General features: G+C 41.8%; 1 protein-coding gene across 15 annotated transcripts in view; it reads right to left on the reverse strand.

Moving 5' to 3' along the window:
- The window catches only part of LOC121895562 (ERC protein 2-like), a 156,541-nt gene that overhangs the window by 46,581 nt on the left and 82,366 nt on the right, over nucleotides 1-27,594 (reverse strand). For 14 of the 15 annotated variants that reach the window (XR_006095807.1, XR_006095806.1, XM_042408834.1 and 11 more), the window contains one exon: nucleotides 26,955-27,115. Coding sequence is in view for 13 of the 15 variants with exons in the window: in XM_042408834.1 (XP_042264768.1) it covers nucleotides 26,955-27,115 (161 nt within the window). In the remaining 2 variants the exon portion in view is untranslated. Of the gene's footprint in view, nucleotides 1-3,566; nucleotides 3,679-26,954; nucleotides 27,116-27,594 lie in introns of all 15 variants that reach the window. The other variant, XM_042408841.1, reaches the window with a different exon arrangement.

Genomic DNA, 27,594 nt, shown 5'->3' on the forward strand with positions numbered 1-27,594 from the left:
AAACTGACCTGCATTGGAGTGTTTTTATTCCATGATTTAAGTCCCTGCAGAAATAACTCAATTGCGAAAATAAACATGCTGAACTCAGAATAAAGTCTTGCTGGCCTGGGACTCCGCATTTAGTGTTTTTAGTACAATTATCTGCACGCCGCATCTGGATTCTGGATTCTCCCATTCAAGACCATTAATAGGCCACTGTGTGTTTGTGTGTGCTCAAGTGTGTGCTCGCATTTGCGCATGTATTTGCGTGCGCATGAATGTGTGTTCTGACATGGATCGGAGCGGCTAATCACACCATTAATCACGGAGCAGGACCAACGTGACACTTTTCGTCTCCCCACACCTCCGCTGTTATTTCTTTTAATGCCCACTGTAACGCGAACACACACACACACACTTGCACAGACTGACAGTGGACTTGTACTAGAGCTTTAGACTGTAGGCTTATTCTGCTTGACCTGGTCTCTAACAATATAAAATGGGGAAAATAATTCTTTATGTTTAAAAAGATTCACAGAAGAAATCCACAGTAAAAAAAAAAAAAATCAAGCAACAGTGCGACTGATTTTTAAATCCCTCTTCATGTGGTCCGATTTCACATCCATGGCCTAAAAAAACCTAATGATGAATTTAACATTTTGGAGTATGGCACAATGGCAATCCCAGTTCCATTACTTTATCTTTAGCTGTGTTAAATAGAGTGAAGAGGTGATACACAGAGTCATATATGGGCAAGGAATGCAGCACAATGTGTCCCAGTTCATAAACAATGTGTCAGATTAACAGCTCTAACCGATGGCCATCTTTACACCACACTGCCAGACATGTAAACTCCAACATCGGATCACATCCCAGTATTATCACACCCACACTTTGTATCCCCTTTGGAATTATCTGCATGCAAACACGGCTTGAGAATCTAAAAATACACAAAGAATAATTGCGCACTAAACTGAATAACATGGTCACTGTTGGGAATGAGTCTGCACTTTTAGAATACTCAAGGAATCTGGTGGGTGATGCATTAAGTGCAGGACCAATATGTTGGAAGAAATTAGTGTGGTGAAAGGTTAAGGGCACTCACCCCCACCCTAGTCTTAAGGGGAGGTTTATCTTTTCTGTGAACGCATCTGAAAGAGCTAAACAGAGATCCATCTCTTTCTGGCCACCGCTGAGTCTCTTTATCAAGGATTGTTTTACTCCCATTCATCAAGTTGTCTCTGCTGCTGATTAATTACAAAATAAAAATAATAATGACGTGATACTTTGTTGAATATAGCTTGATTAAATCACGCTGGAGCTTGTAGAGATTCAAGTGTTTTGTTCAAGGACACTTCACCAGAGTGTTTATTGTCTCATGATGCTCTCCAGCTTAAGAAAAGCCAGTGTATTCTGACATTTTAGACCATTGCAAGCTAACCCTCTCTGTGGAATAACAGCGACTGTAGACTTCTGCAAGGAAGCTCTACTCCAAAAGAATTATGTTGTCCTTTTTATGATCAAAACATATGCTGCTGTCTGTCTAAGACATATCTATATCACCTACATTCCTTAGTACAGGTACAGACCTCCCAAGTGAATTATTGTCTGACCCTTGCATGTTCTGAAGCACACAGAATTAAACCTTTGAATCAAAGTGGCTGCCATGCTTCAGTGCAAGTTAAATCACTTCCAGTCTCTACATTAACACAACAGATTACAACGTTGTCTCCCTGTGGGTGCTCTCTGAGTGGTACTGCGGGATTCTGCTGAGTGATGTCTTCCTAAAACAATAAAAAAGGGGCATTATTATGATTAGCCAGCTAGTAAACTTTGTCTCCCACATCCTCAATCAGCGTGGTGTGCATATGGTGTGTGTGTGTGTGTGTGTCTGCATGAGTGTGCTGATTAGTATTGCTAACAGTCTTTGAACCTGAATCACACTAGAGTATTTAATCACATCTAATTTGAGTGGCCATTTGGCCTTCGATGTAGAACACACTTGCAGTGTACATGAATCTAGCCGACAGGATTCATCTATCAGGGACACACACATACAGACACACACACACACACACACACACCCACACACACACAAGACAAATGCTTGTGCTGTATCTGCTAGCTGATCTTGAGTGGGTGAATCCTCTCTCTTTCCTCCCCTCTTGTTTCACTCCCTGCTTAACCTAGACTTGGCGTGTCCTGGACAAACAAAGGATTATCTTCATTTCCTGTCCAATTGAAAGGGTGACAATGGGATGGTTTTTCATGAAGAACTTGTGATTAGTCTTCATAAAAGTCAGACCACATGCACTGAGAAGTCATAAGGCACACCAATAAAGGACAAATAAATCCCGCTGCTGTCTGTCTGGTGTCAAAAATCTCATCTACTTAAGTTTTTCTATTCTGCGAGATAACAGTATTTTGGCTGACAAGATCAACATAATGCTCACATTAACAGTTGTACATTTATGTACATGTCACATGCCATCTTAGTTTCAAGATTGCGAGAGAGAATGCAATTCTCTGTAGAATAGCAAAAGCTGGACTGACATCTTATTTATAAGGGGTGAAATTCTCAGCTCGACTACAACATGTGATTCCAATTGAACCTTCATGGTCCCTGGGACATATTGAGACATTTGGATCTACAGAGGTGGGAGATGGATGGCTAAAGTACATGACCATGCGATGAGAGGTGAGAGGAAAAGGAGGGGGGCAGGTCAGCGGAGATGGGATGGAAAGAAAATATGGAATGCAAAGAGTGGAAGAAAAGAAGGGTTCAGAGACATGAGGCAGAAGGAGATATTCAGGACAAAGGAATGAAAAATGAGGAGCGAGGACTTTGATGAAGACATCTTGGAGGTGGGGCTGCTGTCGAAGGACTGTGATGTCACAGAGCAAATGGGAGATTGGCAGGTCAGACAGATTTCTCAGTGATGAGGGGTTAAGATGGGGTTAAGAGTGAGCATAAACACATATGCGTACTTTTGCACAAAACAGATTCAAAGAAAGAGGATGTTAGGGGAGGTATATTGTGGCTGTGAAAGAGGAGAGAAAGCTGAGAAAAGGCAAGGATATGGCAAAATATGAAGACAATAGAAGTGGGGAAAGTGTGTTTTTGACAAGAGTGACTGCCACCTGTGCTGCATGAGAGAGAAAAGAGGGAAGAAAAGGAGAGGAGGAAGGGAAGAAAGAAGCAAAGGTAAAGATTTAAGAGTCCCAGCATACCCTAAATCAGCTCAGCGCACTTCATGTTGTTATTCCTAGGCGTCACGGTTGAGGGATATGTGTTTATAATTTGTGTTATGACTTACTTGAAATTATGAGTGTGGAGAGTCAGTGGGACAGAAACAGATGCGTCCGTGTGATGCCCGAGGGAACCATCAATACTGTCTGCCCCTAAGTGCAGTGTGTGCATGTGTGCGTGCATTTGCCTGTCTGTGCACACATTTGTCCTTTCATGTCCTTGTGTGCATGTGTGATGTATTTTGTTAGCAAGAACATGGGGAGCCTACTAATATCAGTTCCCAGGACATCCATTATAAGTTCTTCTAGTTTGTGATCATGCCTTTTCCACCACTTAACTGTCCGGCTCTGCAGAAACATTCCACGGGCATTTTATGGCTGTTCCTTGATTGTGAGTGTGTGAAGGTGCGGCACAGGGCCGGGGGCCCCTGGCTACGAAGGACTGGAGGCCTGTGGTGAGAGCAAGCAGAGGACATGAGAATGGGGCATGGTTGAGTGACACTGTTATTTATGGCCATGGAACACTGTGTTATTTACAACTGAGGAGGTAGGGAAAATGTCTATTTCCAACATAAAACACACGCTCTGGCTTCATTTGGTAAGCTTACTGCAAAGCCAGTTGAGATGCTAAATCTGTGTTTCAACTCTAAATGTGGGTTAAATGTATTTTTATGAGGTCCAAGTTCTGGCTACCTCTGGTAGGATTAGCTCCATGCTAACCCGTAGCAGCTAACCTGCAGCCACATGCCAGATCCACCTATTACCCACTTCCTTCAGTGTGTTTGCCTGGATTAAAGCCTATATTTATCTTAATCTAAAAGATAGGATTTAGCCACACACACCACAAATAATACATGCATGCCTGTCTTGTTTGGAAATTCATGTCAACTCCAATATTTCTCCTGAGCGGTTATATTAGACATTACATGCTAATCCTGAGATTTAAGCAAGAATGCTAGACTTTACATGCTAACCTTGAGCTGTGCTTCCCAAGAAAAATCCAAGACAGCAGATGGTTCTCCCAGAATTGGGCCAGGTTGTGTGTGTTTTCACTTCACTAATAAAATATACAACCCACTTACTCTGCTCACCCCCCACTCCCACACTAGTACTCTGACCGGTGGGAGGGGGGTGGTGGTCTAATTGCAAGAGTATGTATCAGTTTTACAGCAACAAGAGGGAAAATACGAGGGGACAAAAATCAACAAATCTGCCAAAACTAGCCAAATGTTTAGAGTGGGAGCAGGGACGAGGAGAGATGGCTGACTGCTCCCAGAGATGAGCAGGACCAGACGGCCACCGCTGCATTCCAGCAAGAGAGAGGGGGGAGATAGAGATAGAGAGACCCAGACAGAGAGCGAGACCAGGTGGCTATGTGTGTGTGTGTGTGACACTGTGTGCATGCAGACAAATGAAATGAAGAGAGCATTCTAAGTTTCTCTCCAAACTGACTTCTCAATGCATTGACACTATTAAAAGACATAAGGATGCCATTTAAAACTCATTTGTTTTGATGCAATTGTTCAACATTTTGGAAAATATGTCTCCAAGAGACTGGGATTAAAAGATCAATATCAATCTCATGTCTGTGTGTGAAGTGCAGAGCTGGATGATTAGCCTAGCTTAGCATAGCAGGGGGAACAGCTAGCCTGGCAAAGTTTAAAGATATCCCAGCCAACATCTCTAAAGATGAATAATTAATGCAATATATCTTGTTTTTTTAACCAGAAAGGTTTTTTTTTTTTTTTTTTTTTTTTAAAAAAAGCGCATTTGGGATTTTTGGGGAAGTTACAAGCTGGAACTATTTCTTGGCAAGCAACAGTCTAGGGCAGTGACTGTGCTTGTGCATCCCTCCGTTTTATTGTTGCAATGAGTTTGCCAGGTTTGGTACCATTGTGTCTGTACCGAGACCAAAATCTGTACTCAACACTAGAGCGCACTAAACCAGAGATGTTAGAACTACTCTGGAGAAACTGTTGTTTTAACTCCACCTAAAATCACAGATTGACAGTTTGATGTCTTCTGTTCATATGAGGATTTGGATGTGATAATTCATAAGTTTAAGAGGTGTCGGTAGGTGTATTTTTCACTTTGGACAGAGCCAGACTGGCTGTATCCCGCTGCCTCCAGTCTTTATGCTAAACTAAGCTGAGTCCTCTCTCACTTACAGCTTCATTGCATCTCTTTCTATGGATCACCAAGGGGTCAGATAGACTGCTGTTGTTGTAAAAACAGCGTAGATAAATAAACAAGGTTAAGTGGGATGTCAGTGATGATTGTGATGTCACCAACAGCTTTTTCTCATATGGATGACCTTGGGTACATGTCTGCCCATGTTTGCTTGAATGTGTGTGTGGGTGTGCTTTTTCCTCTGTAACCTCGGCCTTTCACATCAAATTGGGAAAAAAACAATCCATATCAGATCAGTCAAAGCCACTGCCATTCACCAGAGGTGTCTGGCACAAAGCCCGCCTACGCAGCCTCGACCAATAAGGTGAGCTCTGACCCTAAACCTCCAGGGACCATCCCGATGGCTGAGCAGGGTTTTACAATTCTCTTTAAAGGGGAGGTTTGTTTTCTGTCTTTATCGTCGCTCAGCTGACTGACAGTGTCTCCCCAAGGCACAAGAACAAAACAGGGGGCTGTGCTGTACCACACACGAGTAGTGCTCCCCTGCCTCGCAGTCAGACACAAGTACAGACACACACACACACACACATACATACACACACATATATACAGCAGCTGGGTTGTTTAAAGCTCCCTGTCATCTGAGAGAGAGGTGAGGGTCACAAAATGAGTAACACTGCTCCAGTCACACTACTGTAAGAATACACACACACACACACACACACATACACACGCACACACGTACAGGGAGAGAGAGAAACATACACACATATGCAGCGTGTTAAGACGGAGCACTAAGGCCTCAGTATAAACACTGATGAGTTATGTCCCCTTCGTCTGTCTCTGATCCAACCAGAGCACTGTCCCACAACCCCCTCCTCCCTACTGTTTTAACATCAAACGATGAAACTATACAATATGTGACAAAGGAGAGGGTTTTGTTGAGGTCATACCATGTGAGAGAAAATAAGATGGCCGATTCAAGAATTTAGAGCTGTCACATTCACCTTCTATTGCTTTAATGTTTTTTGTAACTAATTTAGTCTATAAAATGTCCAAAATTAAGAAAATTGTCAGTAATGATTTCCAACACACAATCCTAAACCCAAACACATTTCTTTTAAAGTGAGGTCAACCAGAGAAAAGCAGCAGATCTTCACACTTAAAAAGCTGGGACTAGTGATTATTGTTTAAGTAATCAGTTGCCAGAATTGTTTATTTCTTCTCATTTTTGTTTCAGCACTTGTAACACTTAAAAGTGAGGATTCTGTGTCATCTTTTCTGGTTCTCTCTCTCTCATTGTAATACATATAACTAAAGCAAGCTTTCTTTGAGTAAGATCACTGTAAGATTGTTAAAAGCCAAACTGCCAAACATGATGCATAGTACCAGTCAAAAGTTTGTACACACCTTCCCATTCCCTTGAATAAGAAAGTGTGTCCAAACCTTTGACTCGTACAGTACATTTCTGTCTTTCTGTACCGGAGTGAGAGGAGCTACAGTAAAGCCTCTACTCTAAACTGTCAGTAATGTAAACTGAAAATACCAGGAGGACACCTTCTGTGTTGCGTCATTTAAAATGGAGGTCCACTGTATTGTCTTGTGTGTTCCATTGTGTTAAAATAACCTTCTGTCAAATAGTCCATCACAGGCTCTCCAACAGGAAGGCCACCACAATCTGCTGTACTTCTCTCTCTCCATCCTCATTCCATCATTCCTTCTCTCCTCCCTTTCTTTCGCTAATCAAAGAGAGGAGCCACTCATCGGACAAGAGAATGGCATCACCTCCGCCTTGGACTTGGACCTCTCTATCATTCGCTTGCTCTCTCCCTCTATCATTCTCTATTTGGCTCTGTCGAGCCCTATACTCACTCCAGAGTGGGGCTAAATATTAAGTTCAAGGAGGTTATGCAAACACGTTGAAACAGCCATCCTTGGCCTAAGTATTACCCTGAACCCTTCAATTACCCGCCTTGCTTTCCTCTCTCCCCATTCCTCCTGCCTTTCCTGTCCTCTGTACGGGTTCTCTCACTCCGGTCATCTAACTGCAGCCTGGAAATACAGCGCACACTCATGACGTGGGGCCAAAAAGCCTTAAAATATCAGGGGCAAAGAGTACAACATAGTGCAGCACTATAACACATGCACACACACACACATACAAACGTGTACCCAAAATACACACACACACAAACCGATGAAAGACGGGTCCAGAAAACAGTGGGAGCGAGTACCCCTGGTGTATTTTCTCTGTGTTCCAAATGTAGGGCCTGGCGGTGGACCACAGCTGAACCACAGCCGACATGCGGTGGAATGGGAGGCCACCACACTCACTTCCCTTAAAGGAGCCATAGAGACACACACACACACACACACAGGCGATCACAGAATAACACACACACACACACACACACACACTCAGACAAACATATACACACATGTTCAGCAGTTTCCTGGATAGCACTGTCATGACGATGGGAGTCCATGTTTAAAAAGTGGTTTGAGGTAAAGGGACAGATCTGTATGGGTTGTTTCCCACAATGCTTTGCCAGACAATTACACAACCCAATTAATGTGGTTACTACAGCACAGCTAGGACTTTACTCTGTGCAAGCAGAGTGTGCACGTATGCGCGCGTGAGAGAGGAGATGTGTGTACGCGCTTTTGGCCTGTATTACTCTTTATTATAGCTTTCCTTGGAGCTTGGACTAGTCGATTTCCCGTCAGTGTGTAAAGGACACGCAAGGTCACACTAACATTCACCCCACACTCCATCAGCCAATCACAGCCGCATGAGCTCAACTTTTATAAAAGCAGCACAGCCAGAGAACTACAATACCCACAATGTGTTGTGCCCGTCTTTCCAGCAGAGAGCTCTGTTCCTTTCACAGAATGAAACCCATAACGAAACGTTGTGAGAGAGGTTTTTAGAAAGTAAAAAATAGGTTTAAAACGTTGTTATATAGTAGAAAAACATGTTTTTTTTACTGCAAAATATATCGTGTCTATAAGACTTCTGTCTGGTGTGAGAGAACTTTGTGCAAACCACAATGTAAAAATAATAAATTACACTGCAAGTAAAAGTAGAGAAGTATGATCATCAAAATGTACTGTACATAAGTAAAACTTAACGTAAAACTACTCATTACACAGAATGGCCTCATGATTATATGTTATATGTGTTATTATTATATTCTTATTGTAATTGTTTTATCTTTACTGATGCATTACTTTGCAGGCAACATTTTCATTTTGTCTGGTTTAGGTGGAGCTAATTTTACACATCTGTTGGGTAGATTGACATGAGAATGCATCATCATGATCATTCGCTGATTTGATCATATTTGCAACTGTATATGTCAAAAATGTAGAAAAGTAATGCAGAACAATATTTAATTTGCAGCTAAACTGTAATGGAGCCAAAGTATAAAGCCGTACAGGGAGGAGAGATTTAAGTAGTACTTACAGGCATGTGCAAAGCTGCATGCACATAAATGACCACATACAGTAGATTGAGCACACACACACATCTGCTAATAATTAGCAATCCTCTGATTCCAACCAACCTTGGTTAACAGTTTGCTTTTAATGAAGGATGGTAAAATGTAAGTAAAACAAAAAAGCTCAAACTGCTCTGCTTTGTGTCGAAGTGGCAGGAACCACATGCTCTCTTTACAGTCTGCAACGCAAACACGCTCTGACCACATATTAACTTATAAGACTTCATTAGCATGGCTTTAAAGTGCTTTAAAGTGTGGAGGGAGAAAAATACATTCAAAGCAAGAAATTATGAAAGATGCAGACACTGAGAAAGAGACAGAAAGTCTCTCATGCACACCCAAAACACACACATGCACACACACACACACACACACAGTCATGTTTCCATCACTTCAGAGGACATTACATTGACTTACATTTATTTCCTGGAGACTTATTCTAACCTTAACCATAACCACTACTTGCCTAACCCCTAACCCTAACCCTAACCTTAACATAACCCAAACCTAACCTTAACGTTAAACCAAGTCTTCACCCTAAAATGAATGATTTACATTAAGGAGACCTGCTTTTTTTTTCCTTATAAGGAAGGCGAGTCCCCAAAACATGACTGTGTAAACAGATTTACATCCCCACAACATGAGAAATACCTGGTCCACACATACACACACACACACACACACACACACACACACACAGAGGGCTAGGTGAGGGTGCTGATTAGAGGAACTGTAGCCAGGTTTGGACAGGTCTGGTGTATATTTAGACAGATCAGTGAGGATCATGGGATCAAAGAGTAACATGATTACTACCTGGCCTTCTGATAAAAAAAACCTCACTATTATTTCCCTGTCAATACACACAGGAATACACACTTGGAAGTACACACATATCTCAGTACGTTCACGCACACACTCACACAGACCCACACATAAACTTGCAGTCATGGGTCCCGGCATTAAAAGACACACAGTGCGTTGTACCTGCCACACTCAGGACACACAGGTAGTCATCACACACATGCACACACTCACATACACATTCTCTCGCAAAAACACATAGACAGACATACTGTATACACCTACACCGCTCTATAATCTGGGTAATTTGTACGTTGAAGCTAGTGTAGACAGATCATGCCTCTGGTACATTGAGTCTATTTTGTCATTGCATTCGCTTGTTTGTAAGTTGGTGTGAATTCCCGATAGAGACATACCCCTACTTATAAAGTACAGTTGTTGGGAATAAGTTTTGTGTGAAGAAGACACACTGAAGAAACTTGGAGTCATGCCACAGGGACACTTTTTGTTTGTTGAAGATTGAGTGTGTGCCTGTTTATAAATTTTACGAGCATATGAAAATGGATGGTGGAAGCGCAGCATACACGTGCATGCAAGCATGAAACAGCAAAAGTGTGTGCCTTGTAATCACTGCAGTAAAGAGTACACTCCCTCTTTGACCTTTCCAGTCCAGTTTCCTTTTGTCTTTGTTATGTTTTGTCTGCCGTCTGCTCCGTTTCCCCACAAACACGCATAAAATATAAACAGATCCACAGACAACATACACACATAAACACAGACTGTATTGAACTGTGAGAATTGCTCAGCTGGTGCTCCCACACACCTGTGCATGGATTCCAGCATACGTCTGGTTTTTAATAAAGAGACCAGTGGTAGTGTGCAGTCAGATGCTGCTGACAGACCCACTGATTTCCAGATAGATAACACACACATACACAGCCAAGCCAGCTCCCTTGGTAGATTACATCACAGTTATTTTAACAATGGCTTCCACTCAGTCCTTTTGCTGGCTATGGTTACATACAGCAGTGTAAGTGTGTGTGTGCGTGTGTGTGTGTGTGTGTGTGTGACAGAAAGTGAAGAAGTCTTTATTCCTTTTTCTGGCTCTGGACTCTTAAAAGAACTTTCTTTTATAATCTGAATATGATCCTCGGACTTTCAGTAGGACAAACGTTTGTTATAATGTTGCACTAAATGATAGTCAGGCTGCTTCGAGTGTTACATAAATGTGAAATGTAAACATAAATTCAAATGATGTTTCTGTGTTTGTGTGTATATGCAGAAGAGTGACAAGGCTCGGTGCATCTGCTTCAATCTGATTGTGTGGGAGCGTGTGTGCGTGCATGCTGTGATCCGGCAGTTTAGAGTATTACGATGTGTTGTTTGATGTAAAGACGGGGACGCGCTCAACTAACGTTGAAGAGTTCTGGGTGAGAGTGGGATCATTAACTAAATGAGTTCCTCATGTATGCTCCCTCTTGTACTGTCTCACACATACACACACACAAACAAAAAACACACAGTGCAGACATCTGGGGGGGTAACAGCACTATTATTGACCTCTTTCTAAATGCCATTCAGCTATGACATTCCATCTTTATCGGGTATACCCCACATGTGAATGAGAAGGTTCTGGCATGGGTCACAGGTTGAACCCCATAATCAATTACCTCCAAATGATCTACAAAACAATTATCCTCATAATTTGATTTAACTATAGTACTGATATTAGGGCTATTTGTGAAATATCTTGAATTCTGCAAGAACATAGCTACTAGAAAAAGAAGTCTGTCAGTCTTTCTGTTGCTTGGTCTTTAAAGTCCAACTTAAATTAAATTGCATGTTTTTTTTTCTGCTACAGCATGCACATCTGTTCTGTAAACCACATGCCCTGTGTTCTGCTTTGAAAAAAAAAATAATAAAAAAAACTCAAAGGGAGAAATTTACATTTTATATTTTTGGGTTTCATGATGGCGCCTCCTATCTTTGCATAAGTCCTTCTACATAGATATAAAACTTTTTTTTCCATACAGCCAATCAAATTGCTTAATTTAAACCATATTCGCTTAAAGTAGTAACAGTGCTGTTCTATCACTGGCAGATGCTCACACTGAAAGTCAGGCAGCAGCCTGCTTTACAACACAAGAGCCACAGACCTTGAACAACAAACCAGATTAGCTTTCCTGTTTGAGTCCCCTTCTTATCTAACTTACAAACATTAACACATGTCTTGTCCTGCACCTTAGCTTGTTGAACGAGCGACCGAACAAACACTCAACCAGGGAAAAGTGCACTGCTAACATCAGTCTGTAGGTTAGGTACCATAGCTAATTAGCTGGTCAGCTGGAGCACATTAAACAGCATGTAAACGTATCCTGTAAATGTCACTTTGGTCCATTTAGATGCTGGTGTGGGTCTTTCTCTTCAACAACACTGCCAGCAATACACTGTGAGCTCATGCCTTGTAGGATGCAGCGCTTGTTTGTTTACTTTGACTCTTGATCCCTCAGCCTCTCAGTTACTGTCAATCAAACATCCCTGCAGCAGCTGAGAGCAAAAGGGGCATTTCTGATATATCAAAAGTACATATAAGTACAGTAAATATATATACTAAGTAAGTATATATATATTTATTGATTACAAAATATAAACAATACATTTGCACAAAGGGATGACTATATGGGAATTTAGTTGGACTGGAGGTGGAGCTGTGGACAAATTTCCAGCTCTGGTTAACAATAAATTGTATTCTGCTCTCTATTACAGAATACAATTTAGACACTATGATGTAATTTTGCAGTTGACCAAATGACTTCCTGCAGTGTTCTATGAGGTTATTAATTAAGACAAAAAGAAAATTCTACATATATATATATGGGCTACAGGTGCTTCTCAATGTGCCTTTAATGTTCATTGACTGATCTATCATAGAGTAACATCACAGGATTGATCTACACACAGAATGTCTTCCCATTTCCTCTGAGCACTACAATATGTAAGACTGAATCTGAATAGACTGAGACCATGGCAGTCCTGGGCCTGCTCTGGCCCCTGCTGTGTCTGTACAGATGTGCAGATTTGTTTGCATGTGTGCGAGTGTGTTGTAAATATTGTGAATACACTGTCCCTTTCAGAATTTTTAGGTCTCCTGCCACTGTTAGAGACAACAGAGAGAATGAAGCTGTGTTTTCATGTTTCCTGGGCTTTTGAAGGAGGCATATTGAAAGAGTGCAGAAAGAAAGTCACGCAGACAAGGGACTGAGATAGAAAAGAAAAGTTTCTCTGGGCTGCAGACCACCTCGGAGCTATAGAAGATCCAAAATAGACTCTGCTGCGAAGGATACAGACACATGTACAAACATTTTGACATGAAAATCTGTCCGTGTCACAGAACAGCAACTTTAAAAGGTGGTGAGGAGCATGTGAGGAACACAAGTTAGCGAGCAAGAAAAAGAAATGTTTATTGCTCTTTTATCTGCAGTCATGCAGCAAGACATACCAGGAAGCTGCTTAGAGGTTGGGGAAACACTGGCACGAAGCACACTGTGACTGACATGTCAAAATGTCTGCAGTGCGACGTGCGTGCAGATACATGTGGGCATGTGCTTCTCTGTGCGTGCGTGTGTGTGTGTGTGTGCATGAGTGTGTTTATCTTGCACATGTGCTGCCTTTGCCAATGTGTGCATGCACATGCATGTGTGTTTATCGTGCACTGAGCTTCCAAAGTGACATGTCAGGACATTGATGTCAGGAAACTGAGACACTTTGAGTCTGACAAACAAACCATGCCAGAAGGAGGATCTAAACAATGTGCCGCAATTGCTTTATTACTCAGTGTTTGCCTTAGGTGTCATGTTACTGAAGTCTTCAACACCATAAAAGCCTTCTCTATGGTTCAGCACTGTGTTTGTGTGTGTGTTTGCTCTGGCGGAGGCTCCCCTGTGACTGGTTATATTGGACATGCTCAAACAAAGCCAAACACACAACAGGAGCCGCAAGCAATTAGGGCCTGCCATAGTGCATAACTCCTCTCTAAACACCCTCTGTTTCCCCCTCGCCATCCACCAGTCTCCTTTTCTACCGCACATTTCAAGGACTATGCCACCATTTGCGTGCTAGGTCTCCACTGGTATCCAGTGTGGCATCGGCGGCAGTAACACTGTTTGTGCGTATGTCATCTTCAGCATTACATGTTAACCTCAGTGGGTAGAACATCGCTGACTGGCACGGGAATGCTGAAATACAAGCAGGCAGTGTAATCCCCTGGATTAATACACATTAGGATGGTTTAGCAGAGAGCCGGGTGGGCCCTATGTCTCCATTTCATACTGTCAATAGGAGAAATTTGTCTCTGTCCACATTATGACGATACACTCCTGACTGTCCTATTGTTTGACGCAGGTTGAAACATAAAATGCAGATGTTTTCTCCTGCACAGTAGATGATTAAGACATCTTCTCATGGCAGAGCAAGGGCAGACACAGTAACTGATGGACATCTAGTCTGAATCAGATCCTCTGGAGTCTGAGTAGAGGGTGATATCTCACTGCCTGTGGCTTGGACAGCAGACCCAGTGAAGATCTGTTTTAAATCAATGGAAGAAAAACTGGTAAACTCAATCTGGGTCAACCTCTTTCTCCCTCTACCCCACCAAACCCCTCTCTTCCTCTCTCTTTGTTTTTCTGACTCACTCTAGATGCATTAGGATGTCTCTTAGGCCCTGCTGTCACTAAACACCTTATAAGAGAGATGTCAGTCTTTGAAAAAAAGTGAAGGACAGGATTGAGAAATGGAGCCGTATTGCAGTTGTAGAGAGAGAGTTTGGGGCAGGGTGTTTGTGTGTGTGTGTGTGTCTGTGTGTTGGGGGTATGTCTGTACCAGTTGTGTACTAATAAAGCTAATGATTGCCATCTGGACAGCGAACAGATTCCTGAATTCTTGCTTTTTCATGTCACTATGTTACCAGGCCATTATTCCAGTCTGGGCTGTGAGTCAGCCAGAGTATTACTTTAAACTTAAGACACAGTTGGAATGAATGAAATGTAGAATGGAGTCAGAAGATACTGATGAAGTCAGAACCTTCTATATATGTGTGTGTGTATAGATGCGATTTTGTGAATATGCAGGTATATATATGTGTGTATGTGTGCATACTACAAGATCTATGACACAGTCAATGAGCATATGTTGGTGTATGTGCACTTGCACCAAACTGCACTTCAATTTGTGAGTATGTCAGGGGGCTGCATACCTCGGTATGTTTGTCTTATGTGTGTAAACCTTTTGTAGTGGCTAGCTTAGCTCTCCTGTTACACACACACATGTTCTTTATGGGCTGGCTAATGGAGCTGAGCTCTTCCTGCCTCTGTGATGTGGTTTACTGTTGTTTGATGTGCTAAGGAATCCTGCATAGGAGAGCACCCCGAGCCGATCTTATCACATAAAAGCCCTCGCGATGGAAGAAGACACTCAACTCTCTTTTTTAACTTAATAGAGATCTGTGTCCCTGTGAGGCTGTGTGTGTGTGTGTGTGCGTGCGTGTGTGTATGGGTGTGTGTGTGTGTATGTGTGTGTGTGTGTGTGTGTGTGCACCGTTTCTCTAATTCAATCGAGTGTGTAACCCAAGGCCAAACACACACATTTGATTTCAGTGAATGCTGAACTCGGAGACCTGTGGCTGGAATGGACGAGAGACATGTCAGATATGTCAGTGCACGTTACTGTGAGTGTGTGAGTGTGTGTGTGCGTGTGTGACAGATGGAGAGAGTAAGAGATAGAGGAAAAGGGAGGGGTTTTACTTTTAATATTTCTTTTTTGATTCCACATTGAAGTGATATCATGTGTGACGACTGTATGTATATTTAAGACACACACATTTAAGTGCACCTGCTTAATCCGTGTAAAATTAACCCTTTGCAAGGTTTTCAATCCCTTTATTTCCTGGCTCAAGGCCTTAGCTAGGCACACCATGTATTGTTATTTGCCAGAGAAGTTTACAGTTCACTGTAACTTTAAAGTCTGTGTAAAGAAATAATAAATATATGTTCTGTGTTTGTCTCACCACAGAAAAATGTGAAATTAACCACCCAGCCAAATATGAATGATTAAAAAAATCGCCAAGTATATAAAATGAGGTTTCAAAATTGTGGAAAAACAAGCAGTATTCTCTGCTCTGAAATGCTAGGGGCATGTCCACTGAAAGCACTGACAGCACGGCCCAAAAGAACAGCCTCTGAGTTAACAATGCTCATAACAAACTCCTGAATAAAAATACAAAATTTAAAATAGGCTTTGTAGGTGTAAGGCAAGCAACATGGATGATATTTTAAAAATAAAGTAACGTTAGGAGCCTATGTTTAATTCAGCACATATTTTGTGGGTAAATATGGACTTACTTCAGTAAAAATGTAACTTTAATGACTAGTTAACAAGTAAACCATCATCAATCATCGTTACGTTAAAATTACTGTGGAGCTCGGAGCAAAACACTCAACTCAGTACTACACAATTCAGTCTTTTCACATGTTTTCAGCAGTTATTTTCTAACAGGTATAATGTCTTAAAGAAGAAATTTCTGATTTTCTTTACAAAGTTTTGCATAATTTAAAATTGTTTGGGTCTTTTTGCATGCATGTTCAAAGGAACTGAACACAGCAAATATCTGTATATGAATGAGATAAAAGAGGAGCTTTTGTGACCTCTATTAATTTCCGTTTCGTGTCTTTAATTTGTATAGCAAGTGAAATGTCTGCATTATCATTGATACTGAATTTACATCTAATAATTATGAGGAAAGATCTGAAGTTATAAGGTGCATTTTTATTTTCATTTTAAGTTATGACTGTGAGAAAAAGGTTTTGATGCAAAATACATCAATGGACACTTCAGTTCAAGCACAAACACAGACGGGAATGAAAAGAGACGCACCACCACAACCTCTGCGACAGTCCGCCTCATCCCTACAGAATAATAATGTAAGAAATGTATATATATTAAAAACTGAGGTTTCAGTTAATGCCAGGGTATACACATACTGTCCCGTTCAGGCTTTGAATATTGTACGCTAAAATGACAAAACATATTCCACAGTTCTCTGATCTTGACTTAAATTACTCCAGACATAAACACGCATAACCCTCATATCAATACATTCATGAATGCCCACATTCTCAATCACGCATGCACACACTGTCTATTTTCTGTTTCATCTACAGCCTGAAAGTCATGCCATTGTCTTTGCTCACACTCCCTCTAGCCATTCCTGTCTCTGCAGGATTCTTATGTTGTTTGTTTAGTGGTGACCAGTCCTGTCCCTACCCAGTCTGTCCACCCACATGAAGGCCTCCTCTGTGTTATTGATGCTAGCTTTAAAAATGAAGGACTACACAGATTAAACCGCGGTTGCCATTTTGTATAGATGTGACGCTTGCTTCAAATAAACTTTGGGTTTTTAGCATTTTGTGTTTTTTTTTTCTCTTTCCTTCTCTTTTCCGTGGGTTTTGCTTCACTTTTTCTTGGACGTCAACTCTGATATCATAAAAATGAGACAAAGATTTTATTGCAGAGTTGTGAAAGTTAACAGTGTCTGTGATGCTTGTGAGTGGTCATTTTTTTTTATCTCCACAAACAAATAAAGACAAATACAGTTTTGTTTTTAAAAGATTTCAAATCCTGGTAGTGAGCTTAAATCCATTGACCCCTACTTTCTCTTCTGATTTCATTTTTATTCTCTTTCCACTCTTCTCCCTCAATTTCCTTTTCTCTCCCCCTCTCCTCTCATTTCTTCTTCTCTCCTCTCTTTTCCAGCCCTAAACTTGGATACCCACCGGCCCCAAGAGAACAGTCATGTTTCCAGTATGTCTCCATTTACCAGAGACCAAATGAACAAGAGCAGGAAAAATCATCACATAGCCACTGGCACAATCTGCTTATCTTTCACTGCTAATAGCTCTCATGCTCTTCACATCATTGCTCTTATGTGCACACAAGCATGCACGCACGCACACACGCACATAGAAAGACAAATTCGTGTATGCACATGTTGTTCTGTGCGCACAAACACATTCAAAAGCATCATCAGCAAGGATGCACACGTACATCCAAACTTGCTTGGGCTGTTTCCTGCCGCTGCCGAGAAGTACATAATGATAATTACTATTTGGGTCTACATCCCTGAATTAACCAGATCAGACACACACACACAATCCAGAAGTGCCAGGGGCTGCTGTGGTGAATGCTGACTGGTGTGCAGTGTTGGAACAGCCCAGTGCTGGGAAGTGGTCCGTTCTACTATTGTTCTCTATTAAAACCTCCTGGGAATCATCTAAGTGAGGCTGAGAGACGTGTGGGGCAAATAAGATTCCGGTCAAACCAACAAATAGTCAGAGAATCTGCCCTTACTGATGAAAACTGTGAGAATGCGTAGAGGTAAAACTGCAGAAAAGGAGGGAGACTCCTCAATTTTCTGCCAATAAAGCTGATTTTACCTGATGTAAAATTGTGAGAAATGAAGGGAGAGTAAGACACAGACACAAAGTCAAAGATGCACATAGCCAGATAAAGACAGACAGACAGACATAGCTAGAGAAGCCACAGAGGACAGAAACAGGAGTGGGAGCTCAGTTGTGTGCGCAAACCACAGAGGCTTAAAGGTGTTTACAGTGTGTGAATATATACCAGTAAGCTCCACTGATTCACTTGTGTGGGTATACCAGCATTTCATGTGCCCGTAATGGTAAACCATGAGGGCATTTCACTAAGCTACGGTTTTAACGGCTGTTTTACAACACAGCACATCAAAAAACATATTACATGCAGCTGCATTTAGAGCAACCCATCCCTCTTTCTTCCTAAAAGAAACCACTGCTCTTTGCAGTTAATCCCTTGTGCTCCATCTCTGCTGCTGTCTATCTGTCTGTGCATCTATCTATCCGCATATCTGTCCATCTATCTGTATAAATCAAATTTAAAATTAAATTTTGCTTCAGTGCCATGACCATATCTATCTATCTGCATTTAGAGCACCTCCTAACTTCCTTCTCCTCATTCCTTTGATGACCCTGAGGGCAAGACTGCCATTTAGGAGGCCGTCACTGGTCACCTCTGGGTGCTGTGTCCTGGGCTGCCTCTTTATGCCTGCAGGGCCCACCTAATATATTGCCCACTCATGCACACACTTAAATGCTCACACACACACACACACACACACACACATACACACAGGACTTCCAATCAATTAGTCTTGAGATTTATACAACTGGGAAAACTTGGGGGTGTTAGTCTCCCTAAAGCCAATCAGATTGAGCTTTCCCGAGACTTCTACACAAGTCAAATGACACTAATTAGCTTTGTGTGTGTGTGTGTGTGTGTGTGTGTATGTGTGTGTGGGCATTCAGTTATGTGCACGTGTATGTGTGTTTGCGACTGACACTAATTAGCAGGGCTAGTGCACCTACTTCCTCAGGACCATTTCCTGTGATAGTAATTATTAGGTATGTGTGATAAATTCCAGGCCTTCTTCCACCCGTCCAGAGATAGAACGAGAGAACAAGAGAAAGACAGACAAAAAAGGGGAGAGGGAGGGAGAGCATTTAATACTCAGAGGAAGTTAAAGAGTTCAGCGGTGCAGGAGTAATGAAGTAAAAGTGAGGAGAGACGATGAAAGAATGGTTTTACTCTGCTGGGGCAAAGTGTGAGTCAGTATGACGGTGAATGCGGTTTCCACATGCAACATCTTCCCATTGACGTGGCCTCCCTATCTTCTTCTCTGGTTGTCAATCACTGCATTCTTTTTTTGTTTTTGAGTGTCACATTCACCCCATCTTCACTATGTCAGTTTCAAGAGAAGTTCTTTCAGCCTCTGGAAAGACTCTTCCATCTCTGTCTATCAGTTTAACCAAACACACTCCCATGAATGAGCTATCCCCCCTTTTTTGACTGATGTTTTCTGATCGTCAATGCATCTGTCAGCTCAACATCGACTTCACAGGACTCTAACCTACCAGTCACTTCTTAAGGAAACAATGCCCAGTGTTCACAAATCCTCTTCACTATGACAGCAATCCAGCTGTTACCGTACTGTAGGAAAACAGAGGGTGTGCCAGTTTTACAAAACTTGATTTGAAATAGAGGACATGAAACTTCATACTTCTGGTGTGGCACAATTCCCTAAATACAATTGTGGATGTAAGTACCAATAAAATATTAATACGTAGTGATAAAAAATAGCTGTAACTGCTGATAGAACAGCCAAACCCTGAGAAAATGAACTCAAATCACAAGGGTTACAGAGTACAGTCCAAGAGAATAACATGGCCCGAGAAAAATGGGCCAGAAGCTTTAAGGCCCTTAACCCCCAGTTCCATTAGCTGAACAGCACAGAGAAGCAAACTTCTCAGGTGTATCTCAGGACTATTACTCTCTCTCTACTTTAAGTGGTAATTTTGCTTCAGTGTATACATGAACATTAATATGTCCTATACATCATCATCTTTTTTTTTTTTTTTTTTAACTTTTTTAGCTTTAAATTTTGTTGACAAAGAAGGAACACCAAAAGTAGTGTCAACGAGGTAAACAATATACCAATACAATTCTTCTAATGTTTTATACCGAGGTTTTAGTGGTCCATTTTTCATGAAACCCCAATTGTTGAATTGTCAGAACATGTGTGAGCCTTTTTCATATCACCATGTATCTTAAAAAAGTCCAGTGACCTATGGTAGGGGGGTCCACTTAGCACCCTTTCCTAGTGATTGCCATCTTTGTTGCCATGAATGGAAATTTAACAAGATATCATTCCTCATGTTTTATATTTTCTTCTGTAATCGCCTAAATATAGCACAACACATGTCTTGGGTATTTCATTACCTAAAATCACATTCAACACTACCCATAATTGCCCATTTTCTTGGATTCCCAGAATACACGAGTGTGATCCTCATTCTCTCCGCACAGTCTTCGGTATGATTGTCATGAGGATCCACTTTTATATTCTCCCAACAGAATTCTGGCCTGGAGCTAGTGGTTATATGTCGTACCATTGTACCAGACATCTTTAGATATTTCCATCTTAAGCTCTGTTTCTCATTTATCTCTAAAAATACCCTGTAGAAATTCCTTGGTTCATCACCAAACCTTGATACAGCACTGAAAGCAATTCACCAAAACTGTTCTTGTATCTGGTCTCAAAATCTCAAAATAAAATATTTAATTTTTGAAAAGTCTGGGTTACACCTTCGTCAATTATCGTGCTTATTGCTGTAATACCCCTAGTAGCCCCTTGTTTAAACCTGTAATCAATGATCCTCGATGTGAATTTGGGATCATTTGGGATTTCAGCCTGAAAAATAAGTTTAAAATATTTTAAAGCTTACTGTATGGGACCCAGGTAGAAGTCTGTCATTACCTTACTGTACTGAACAAGGACTTAGAAGCAGGGATTTCCATGTGATGAAGCCCTCCATTGACAAAATCTCAAAGGAGGAGGAGGTGGAGGAGTAGGGTGGAGCATGCCTAGGCCCTGACATAATAACACACCTACAGGCCCGACAGCCGACACACATGTCGAAGGTAAACACGCATGTCAGAGGGCACAGGAGCACAGACAGACATGATGAATGGCCCCAAGTTCCCACGAGGCGACGCACATGCAAACTTGCCCAGAAAGAGAGGAAGGTGATGTGTGGTCAGCCCCTCCTCATCACAGCAGTACAGAGAATCCCATTCACACACTGCAGCCACCTTCTATGTTTCATCATCACCTATCAAAACAATTGCACTGTAACACCACACTTGTGTGTATGTGGGTGTGTGAATCTGCATACACGTATGCAGCTACTTTAAGTCCTTGCATACAAAAGGCTCTGACTGTTTATGTGCTGCTGTGCACTGTTGGTGGACTGAATGTGAGCTTTTGCAGGTGGGCATCGATGTGAATGCGATTTCAAAACTACGTGGGTTGTGTTTGCATTGTGTACACTACATATATACGTGTATTTGCATGCATTTTTGTGTATGTAAATATATAAAACAAATATATCAATGTGTACATATACTTTCTTGGTGTAAGTATCAGGGCTGGATTAACTTTAAGGGCAACAGGACAATTGCTGAGGGGCCCAAGACCTCTAGAGGTCCCAGGGCACAAACAGAATATCTGGTTAGATCTCATTTTTCTGTCTGCTGGTGCCGCTGTAGCCTACTCACACAGTGCGACCGTGCAACTGCGAGCTGATGGACCCTCTCTCATTGGTCATCCTGCATCAACATGCAAAGTTAGAAAGGTCAAAGGTGATGCCAAATCAACGTAAATTTGACGTTGACGCGGGTAGCCTCAGCCTGCATTCAAACAATTAAAAAACGGAGAAGCCTGGAGCCTGGCTCTCACTTAGCTGCCCTATGTGAGAGCGCCAAACAAAAATTAAAAAAGGTTTAAGACATCAGAAAGGCAGAGAATTTAAGATATATACTGAAAATAGGTAATTTCTTCACTTCTGTTACTGTTAACAACTGCTCTACTACGGCAGCTACCAGCAACAAGGACAACTCAGCTGGTGATGACATTTCTTCACTAGCAGTTGGAACAGCCTGGACACCAGTAGCGCATACAAGGGAGCTAGCGATGGCTCACCCATTGTGACAGCGAGCAGCCTGGACAGCGAGAAGTCCCCAGCAGCAGCTTGCAACAACAGCCCTGCAGCAAGTGTGACCATTGAGGGAATTAGCAATGGGTCAAGCAGCCTCTGCACCTCCACAATGACATTTCCTGGAGATCCTGCACTGTGGGGACCCATTACGGGAAGAGGTGATCCACTGAGCCTTTGAGTGAGTAGTTCTATAAATTCAAAAAAGCCAGATTGAACATATGTGTATCTGTACATCAAAATGCACTTGATGACTGTTAGATCTTGAAGCATTGAATATATGTACATTATGCTACTGTACTGAGTTCTAATCAACAAAGCCTGATTTGTTGAACATTCAATCATACTTATCATTAAAATGTATTTGATGATGATGATGTCTACAATGAGATTATTGTCCTGGGGAGGGGGCAGGGGCTGGTAAATGTGTTTCCTTGTGTGCGTGTGAGTGCACATGGCATACATACAGTATGTGTGTGTGTCCAGGCCCCTCGGAGAGATCAGTGAGCAGGGACATGACCTTGCCAGTACAGCTGGTCTCTCTGTGTATTTAGTCAGCGTAACCATGGCGATGGCACTGTGCAGACAGGATGTCTACGTCGGGGATTTGAAAGTCATAACGTCGCTACTGCTCTTAAGCTTTATTATGCCACGGGTTACTATAACTAGCCAACAAACGGAATACATGAATACACTTCATGGACAGAATTGAATTTCGGGGTTACAGGTTTGGGTTTATTACATTTCCACAGTGTAGAATAGTTCATCTCCCTTCACGCGGAGGTGCTGAGTTAATGGCATGAGAAAAGGAGTGAGCATTAGATATACTGTGTGTAGTAGATATTTTGTGACAGTAGAAGTACAGGGAACTTAAAATATGACACTAGAGGTTTGTTTATATCGAAATATTACACAAAATTTAAGCAACTGTTCAAATTTCTGGTAAAACAAAAAAACTGAAACACATTTTTTCTGTTAGTTACTGTAAGCAAACACTCTAACAGGAATATTTTTCTTTGTCTTTGTCTGAGTGGAAGTGTAAAACAAAACACAGGAAGATTAAGTGAAAGCAGGTACCTAACATCATCATTTACTCAAAAATCTTTGCCCATTTGCCCATTTTTGTACATCTTCTCTTTTATGAACACACAAACTTTTCCAACTCAGTCTGGCATGAGAATCATTTTGCAATACCTGGATATTTATTTTTCTTATGAGCAAACCAAAATGTGGATGAAACATGTGGATGACAATGTTATTTATCATCTGATTCGGTGCAGGTGTTTGCTGACGCATGGTATGTTGTGTTCAGTCATTCTAATCTCACCCACTTTTCTGTCTTTGTATTCATCCCACCTCTCTTTCTCTAACCCTTCTCTGCTAACCAGACCCTGCTCCCTCCCACCCTTCACAGCTCTACTCCATCTTTTTCCTGTTCTTTCTTCCACCACTCCCTCCATCATTCCCTTCCTCCCTCCCACCATCAATCATCCCCTCCATCAATCACTCCCTTAATCTATCATCCTTTTTTTTCCTCCATCATTTACTATTTCCTCCCTAACCCTCTGCTACAGCTTCTCTCTTTTCCTCCTTCTACTGTCTTGCAGAGTCTTTCTACTAAATGTCTGCATGATTTTCCCTCCATCTCTCAAATCGTCAACTCGCCCCTTCTCTGCTTCTAAAAATTTCCACTTTGTCAACTCGGCATCTCTTTATGCGTCACCCTCAAAGCTGCCGCTACCTTTTCTTTGCTCTATCATCATTTTCCATCACTAAAATGTAAACAGAGATAATATCAGCTACATTCCCACTGTCTACAGGAGGATCAGGTTCAGTAAGCCACTGTGATGTTGTGGCATGTAGTATTATCCCATTCAGACTATGGAAACATCTCAATGACTAGCTATTCAAAATGTCCAAGCACATAATTTCTCTATTGTGCACCTACACCCCGTGACCCTAGACTCATTTAATGACTAGCTCCTCTGGAGGCCATCTGTGTCTGTGTCTGTGTGTGTGTGTGAATACTGTATAGTATGGTGGAAACTCAATCTGGTGTGGGGTGATAGAGCAGACCCACACCGCTCCTTATACATCAAGCATTCAGCTCTATATCTGAAAAAGGCAAATATGAAAATTTCTCTCTCTCTCTCTCTCAGACACACACACACACACACACACACACACACACACACACACACACACACACACACACACACACACACACACACACAAGCACACGCAGGCACATACACAATACAAGCTAGGAAACCCAGCATGCAATGAGAGGATATTGAAAATGATTTTTTCCCCTCTTGTCTCTTTCATTAACAGTGTTGAAAAGCCAAGAGTCTGCTCTCTCTCTCTCTCCCTCTGGCTCTCACACACACACACACACACACACACACACATTAAGAAACACACACACACACAGAGCTACCCAGTTCACTGGGGAACGTGCTTCACATGGTTTGCTTCAGCTGGTCTTCTTGACAAATGCCACATTAGAGTGGAGAGAATGAGAAACTTGGCATGCAATCAAACTTCTCTCATGATTTCTAAGATTTGAAATACTTCAGTTTGTGTAGCCCTCACCCTCCTCCACTCTATCCTCCCCTCCCTCTCGTTCTCCCTTTCTTTCTATTTTTTCTTTCTTGCTTTTACTCTAACACCCTTCCTCTCCCTCTCTCTCTCTCTCTCTCTCACTCTCTCTCTTGTTACCTCTCTTTCTCTGCCCTATCTTTCCTGTTTAGTTTTCTCTGTGCTAACTTGGACCAGAGCTGTGCTGTGGGAATATGGCCCCTTTAAGCACAAAGCCAAAGTTTGTGTAAGTATGTGCATGTCTGCAGACGTGAGTGATTATATGTGAGTTCCACTGAGGTTGTGTGTACATTCTGCATGCGTATCTTTGTGGCTTGTTCAGATGTAAGTCAGTCTCACGAAGCTTCGCCCCTCGCAATTCAACAGTCCTTTAATCCTCATCATCAGTGACCCCAAACCCCTGCCTCTGACCTCTTCATACACACAGAGACACACAGAATCGAATGCACAAGAGACCACACACACACTCGTGCCCCCTGTGCCCCTTCCATTAGCTCTTACCAGTGTAGACATGTAACCAGTCAAAGTTTTGAACACAAAGGCAAAGAATCCCAAACTTCTTTGTTGCTGAATATGTCAACCGACCATCACACTAACCGTCTTCCTCAGACATCTCTCTAATGGTAATATAATAATGATTTAAGTCGAGTGCCAGTAAAGTGCAGAAGTGTCTTTCACATGCCAGGTCTGTGAGCATGTTTGTAATTTCACGTATATACCTAGAAGCACGGATTGTGTCTGTATCATATGTAATACATTTCCTCTGCTAAACATCCCTGGTGATGTTTGGATGGTGGAAACTGAAACAGACACGAAGATGGTTTGTATCACCCGTGTGTGTGTGTGTGTGCGTGTGTGCGTGTGTGTGTGGTGTATGATATGGGCAAGGGCACTCTTTTTCTCTGATACTGTAGGCAGACACAGATGCATACACACATTCTTTTAAAGTTAGTGTGATCAGAGGGGCTCGCGAGGCATAATGGATTTTAAAAGATGTGTTTTCAATACATGTGTGCCAGCCTTCCCTTTTGTACTGTACTGAGTGGCTGACTTTAAAGGCATTTCTCTGCGGCACATGACAACCAGATATGTGGCTCCATGCTCCTTCAATCAGAGCGCTCAAAGCAAACACACATGTAGCCGCTCCACTGACAGATCACTGAACTCACTCACACATTTCATACATACCCACTGACACACACTCACACATGGAAATGCATCCAGTCCTGCACACTTTTTTTTTTTCTTTTAGTTTCCTCCTTCTTTAACTCTTCTGTCACACACAGACATACACACACACACACACAAAAAAGAAAACAGCCACACACATATCTTTCTAAACCTGCTGTCCAAGGCTGCACCACCTGTCCTCAATAAATGTAACTTTTCACAAGGCAGCTATAGACAACGGCTGATCCTACTTCAAAACACACCTCGACACTGATGTCTATATAAGACACATGCACAGATGCACATGTGAACAGGTGAGCCAATAAACTCGCCCAACACAGTACAGTAGTAGACACACGGATTTCTTCTGCAGCAACAAAACTGCTGTGTAGGGCCATGACAATGTTCCTGATAAAGCGCTGAGCGAAATATGTTGACAATGTTAAAAAAAGATCCTTGATCTTATTGGCTGGGTGTGCAGTCACTACCACAACCACTTGTAGTTTATTTTTTCTGACTGTATGTCTTACTTTAATTACCAGCACCTCTTGCTCTGCATTACATTACACACTATGTGCAAAGCCTCTTCCTCTTTATGCAAACGCAGCTTAATTAATTCACATGATTGAGTTTGATACATTGAAGTCTTTCTTTTACTGATTAGAGAAATGTAGAGCCATGAATGAGCAGAATATACTGTAGCATACGGTTACACAGCATGTGATTATTATTCTGTGTGGCCTACACTGATTGCACTGTTGTTTACGGACACATGAAAAGAGTAACATCTGTTGAATGAGGAAAAATAGGTAAGTAGGGTAGATTAAAGTAGATAGATAGGATATAAATACTGTGAAGACAGATGGCTGAATATGAGACTAACTTCATCTCCAGAATCTCCTCCAGCTGTTTGCGTCTCTCATGGCGCAGGCTGTTGAGGTGTCCGTCTCTCTCGTGCAGGGATTGCTGAGTGGAGGACAGACGCAACTTCGTGGCATCCAGCTCCTGACGTGTCTTCTCCAAAGCCCCCATCAGCTCCTCCAACTAGTCAAGTGCAGACAAACACACACACACACACAAAGACATGTTTAAACAGTATGAAAACTTACCAGCGTACCCAAACAAAGCTCTCAAATGTAAGAAGTGTTCATTAAATCATGTAACATGTTACTTAAAAGTCAATATACAAGATCTATTTTACACTTCCACATGTACAGTTATACACATGTACACAGTGACATCATAAAATAATCAAATACACACTTATGTACACTTTTATCTGTCTGCATGCCTGTATGTGTGCATGATGCTTTCTGAGGAGCTGGAAGGTGGTGAAATGACTTCCTAAACATGAAAATGAATGACCAGTTGACAATAAAGAGCAGGTGAAATTATTGAGGTTCAAAGGCTAGTTGAATGATATGTCCGCTAACGCTTGCGGTGGAAACAAGGGCTCCTTCTCCTCCTCCACCTTTCTCCACTTATTTTATCTCACTCTCAAGTGTGGTTCTACTTTAGAGCAG

Source organism: Thunnus maccoyii, chromosome 4 (genome assembly GCF_910596095.1).
Source record: "Thunnus maccoyii chromosome 4, fThuMac1.1, whole genome shotgun sequence".
Classification (NCBI taxonomy): Eukaryota; Metazoa; Chordata; class Actinopteri; order Scombriformes; family Scombridae; genus Thunnus; species Thunnus maccoyii.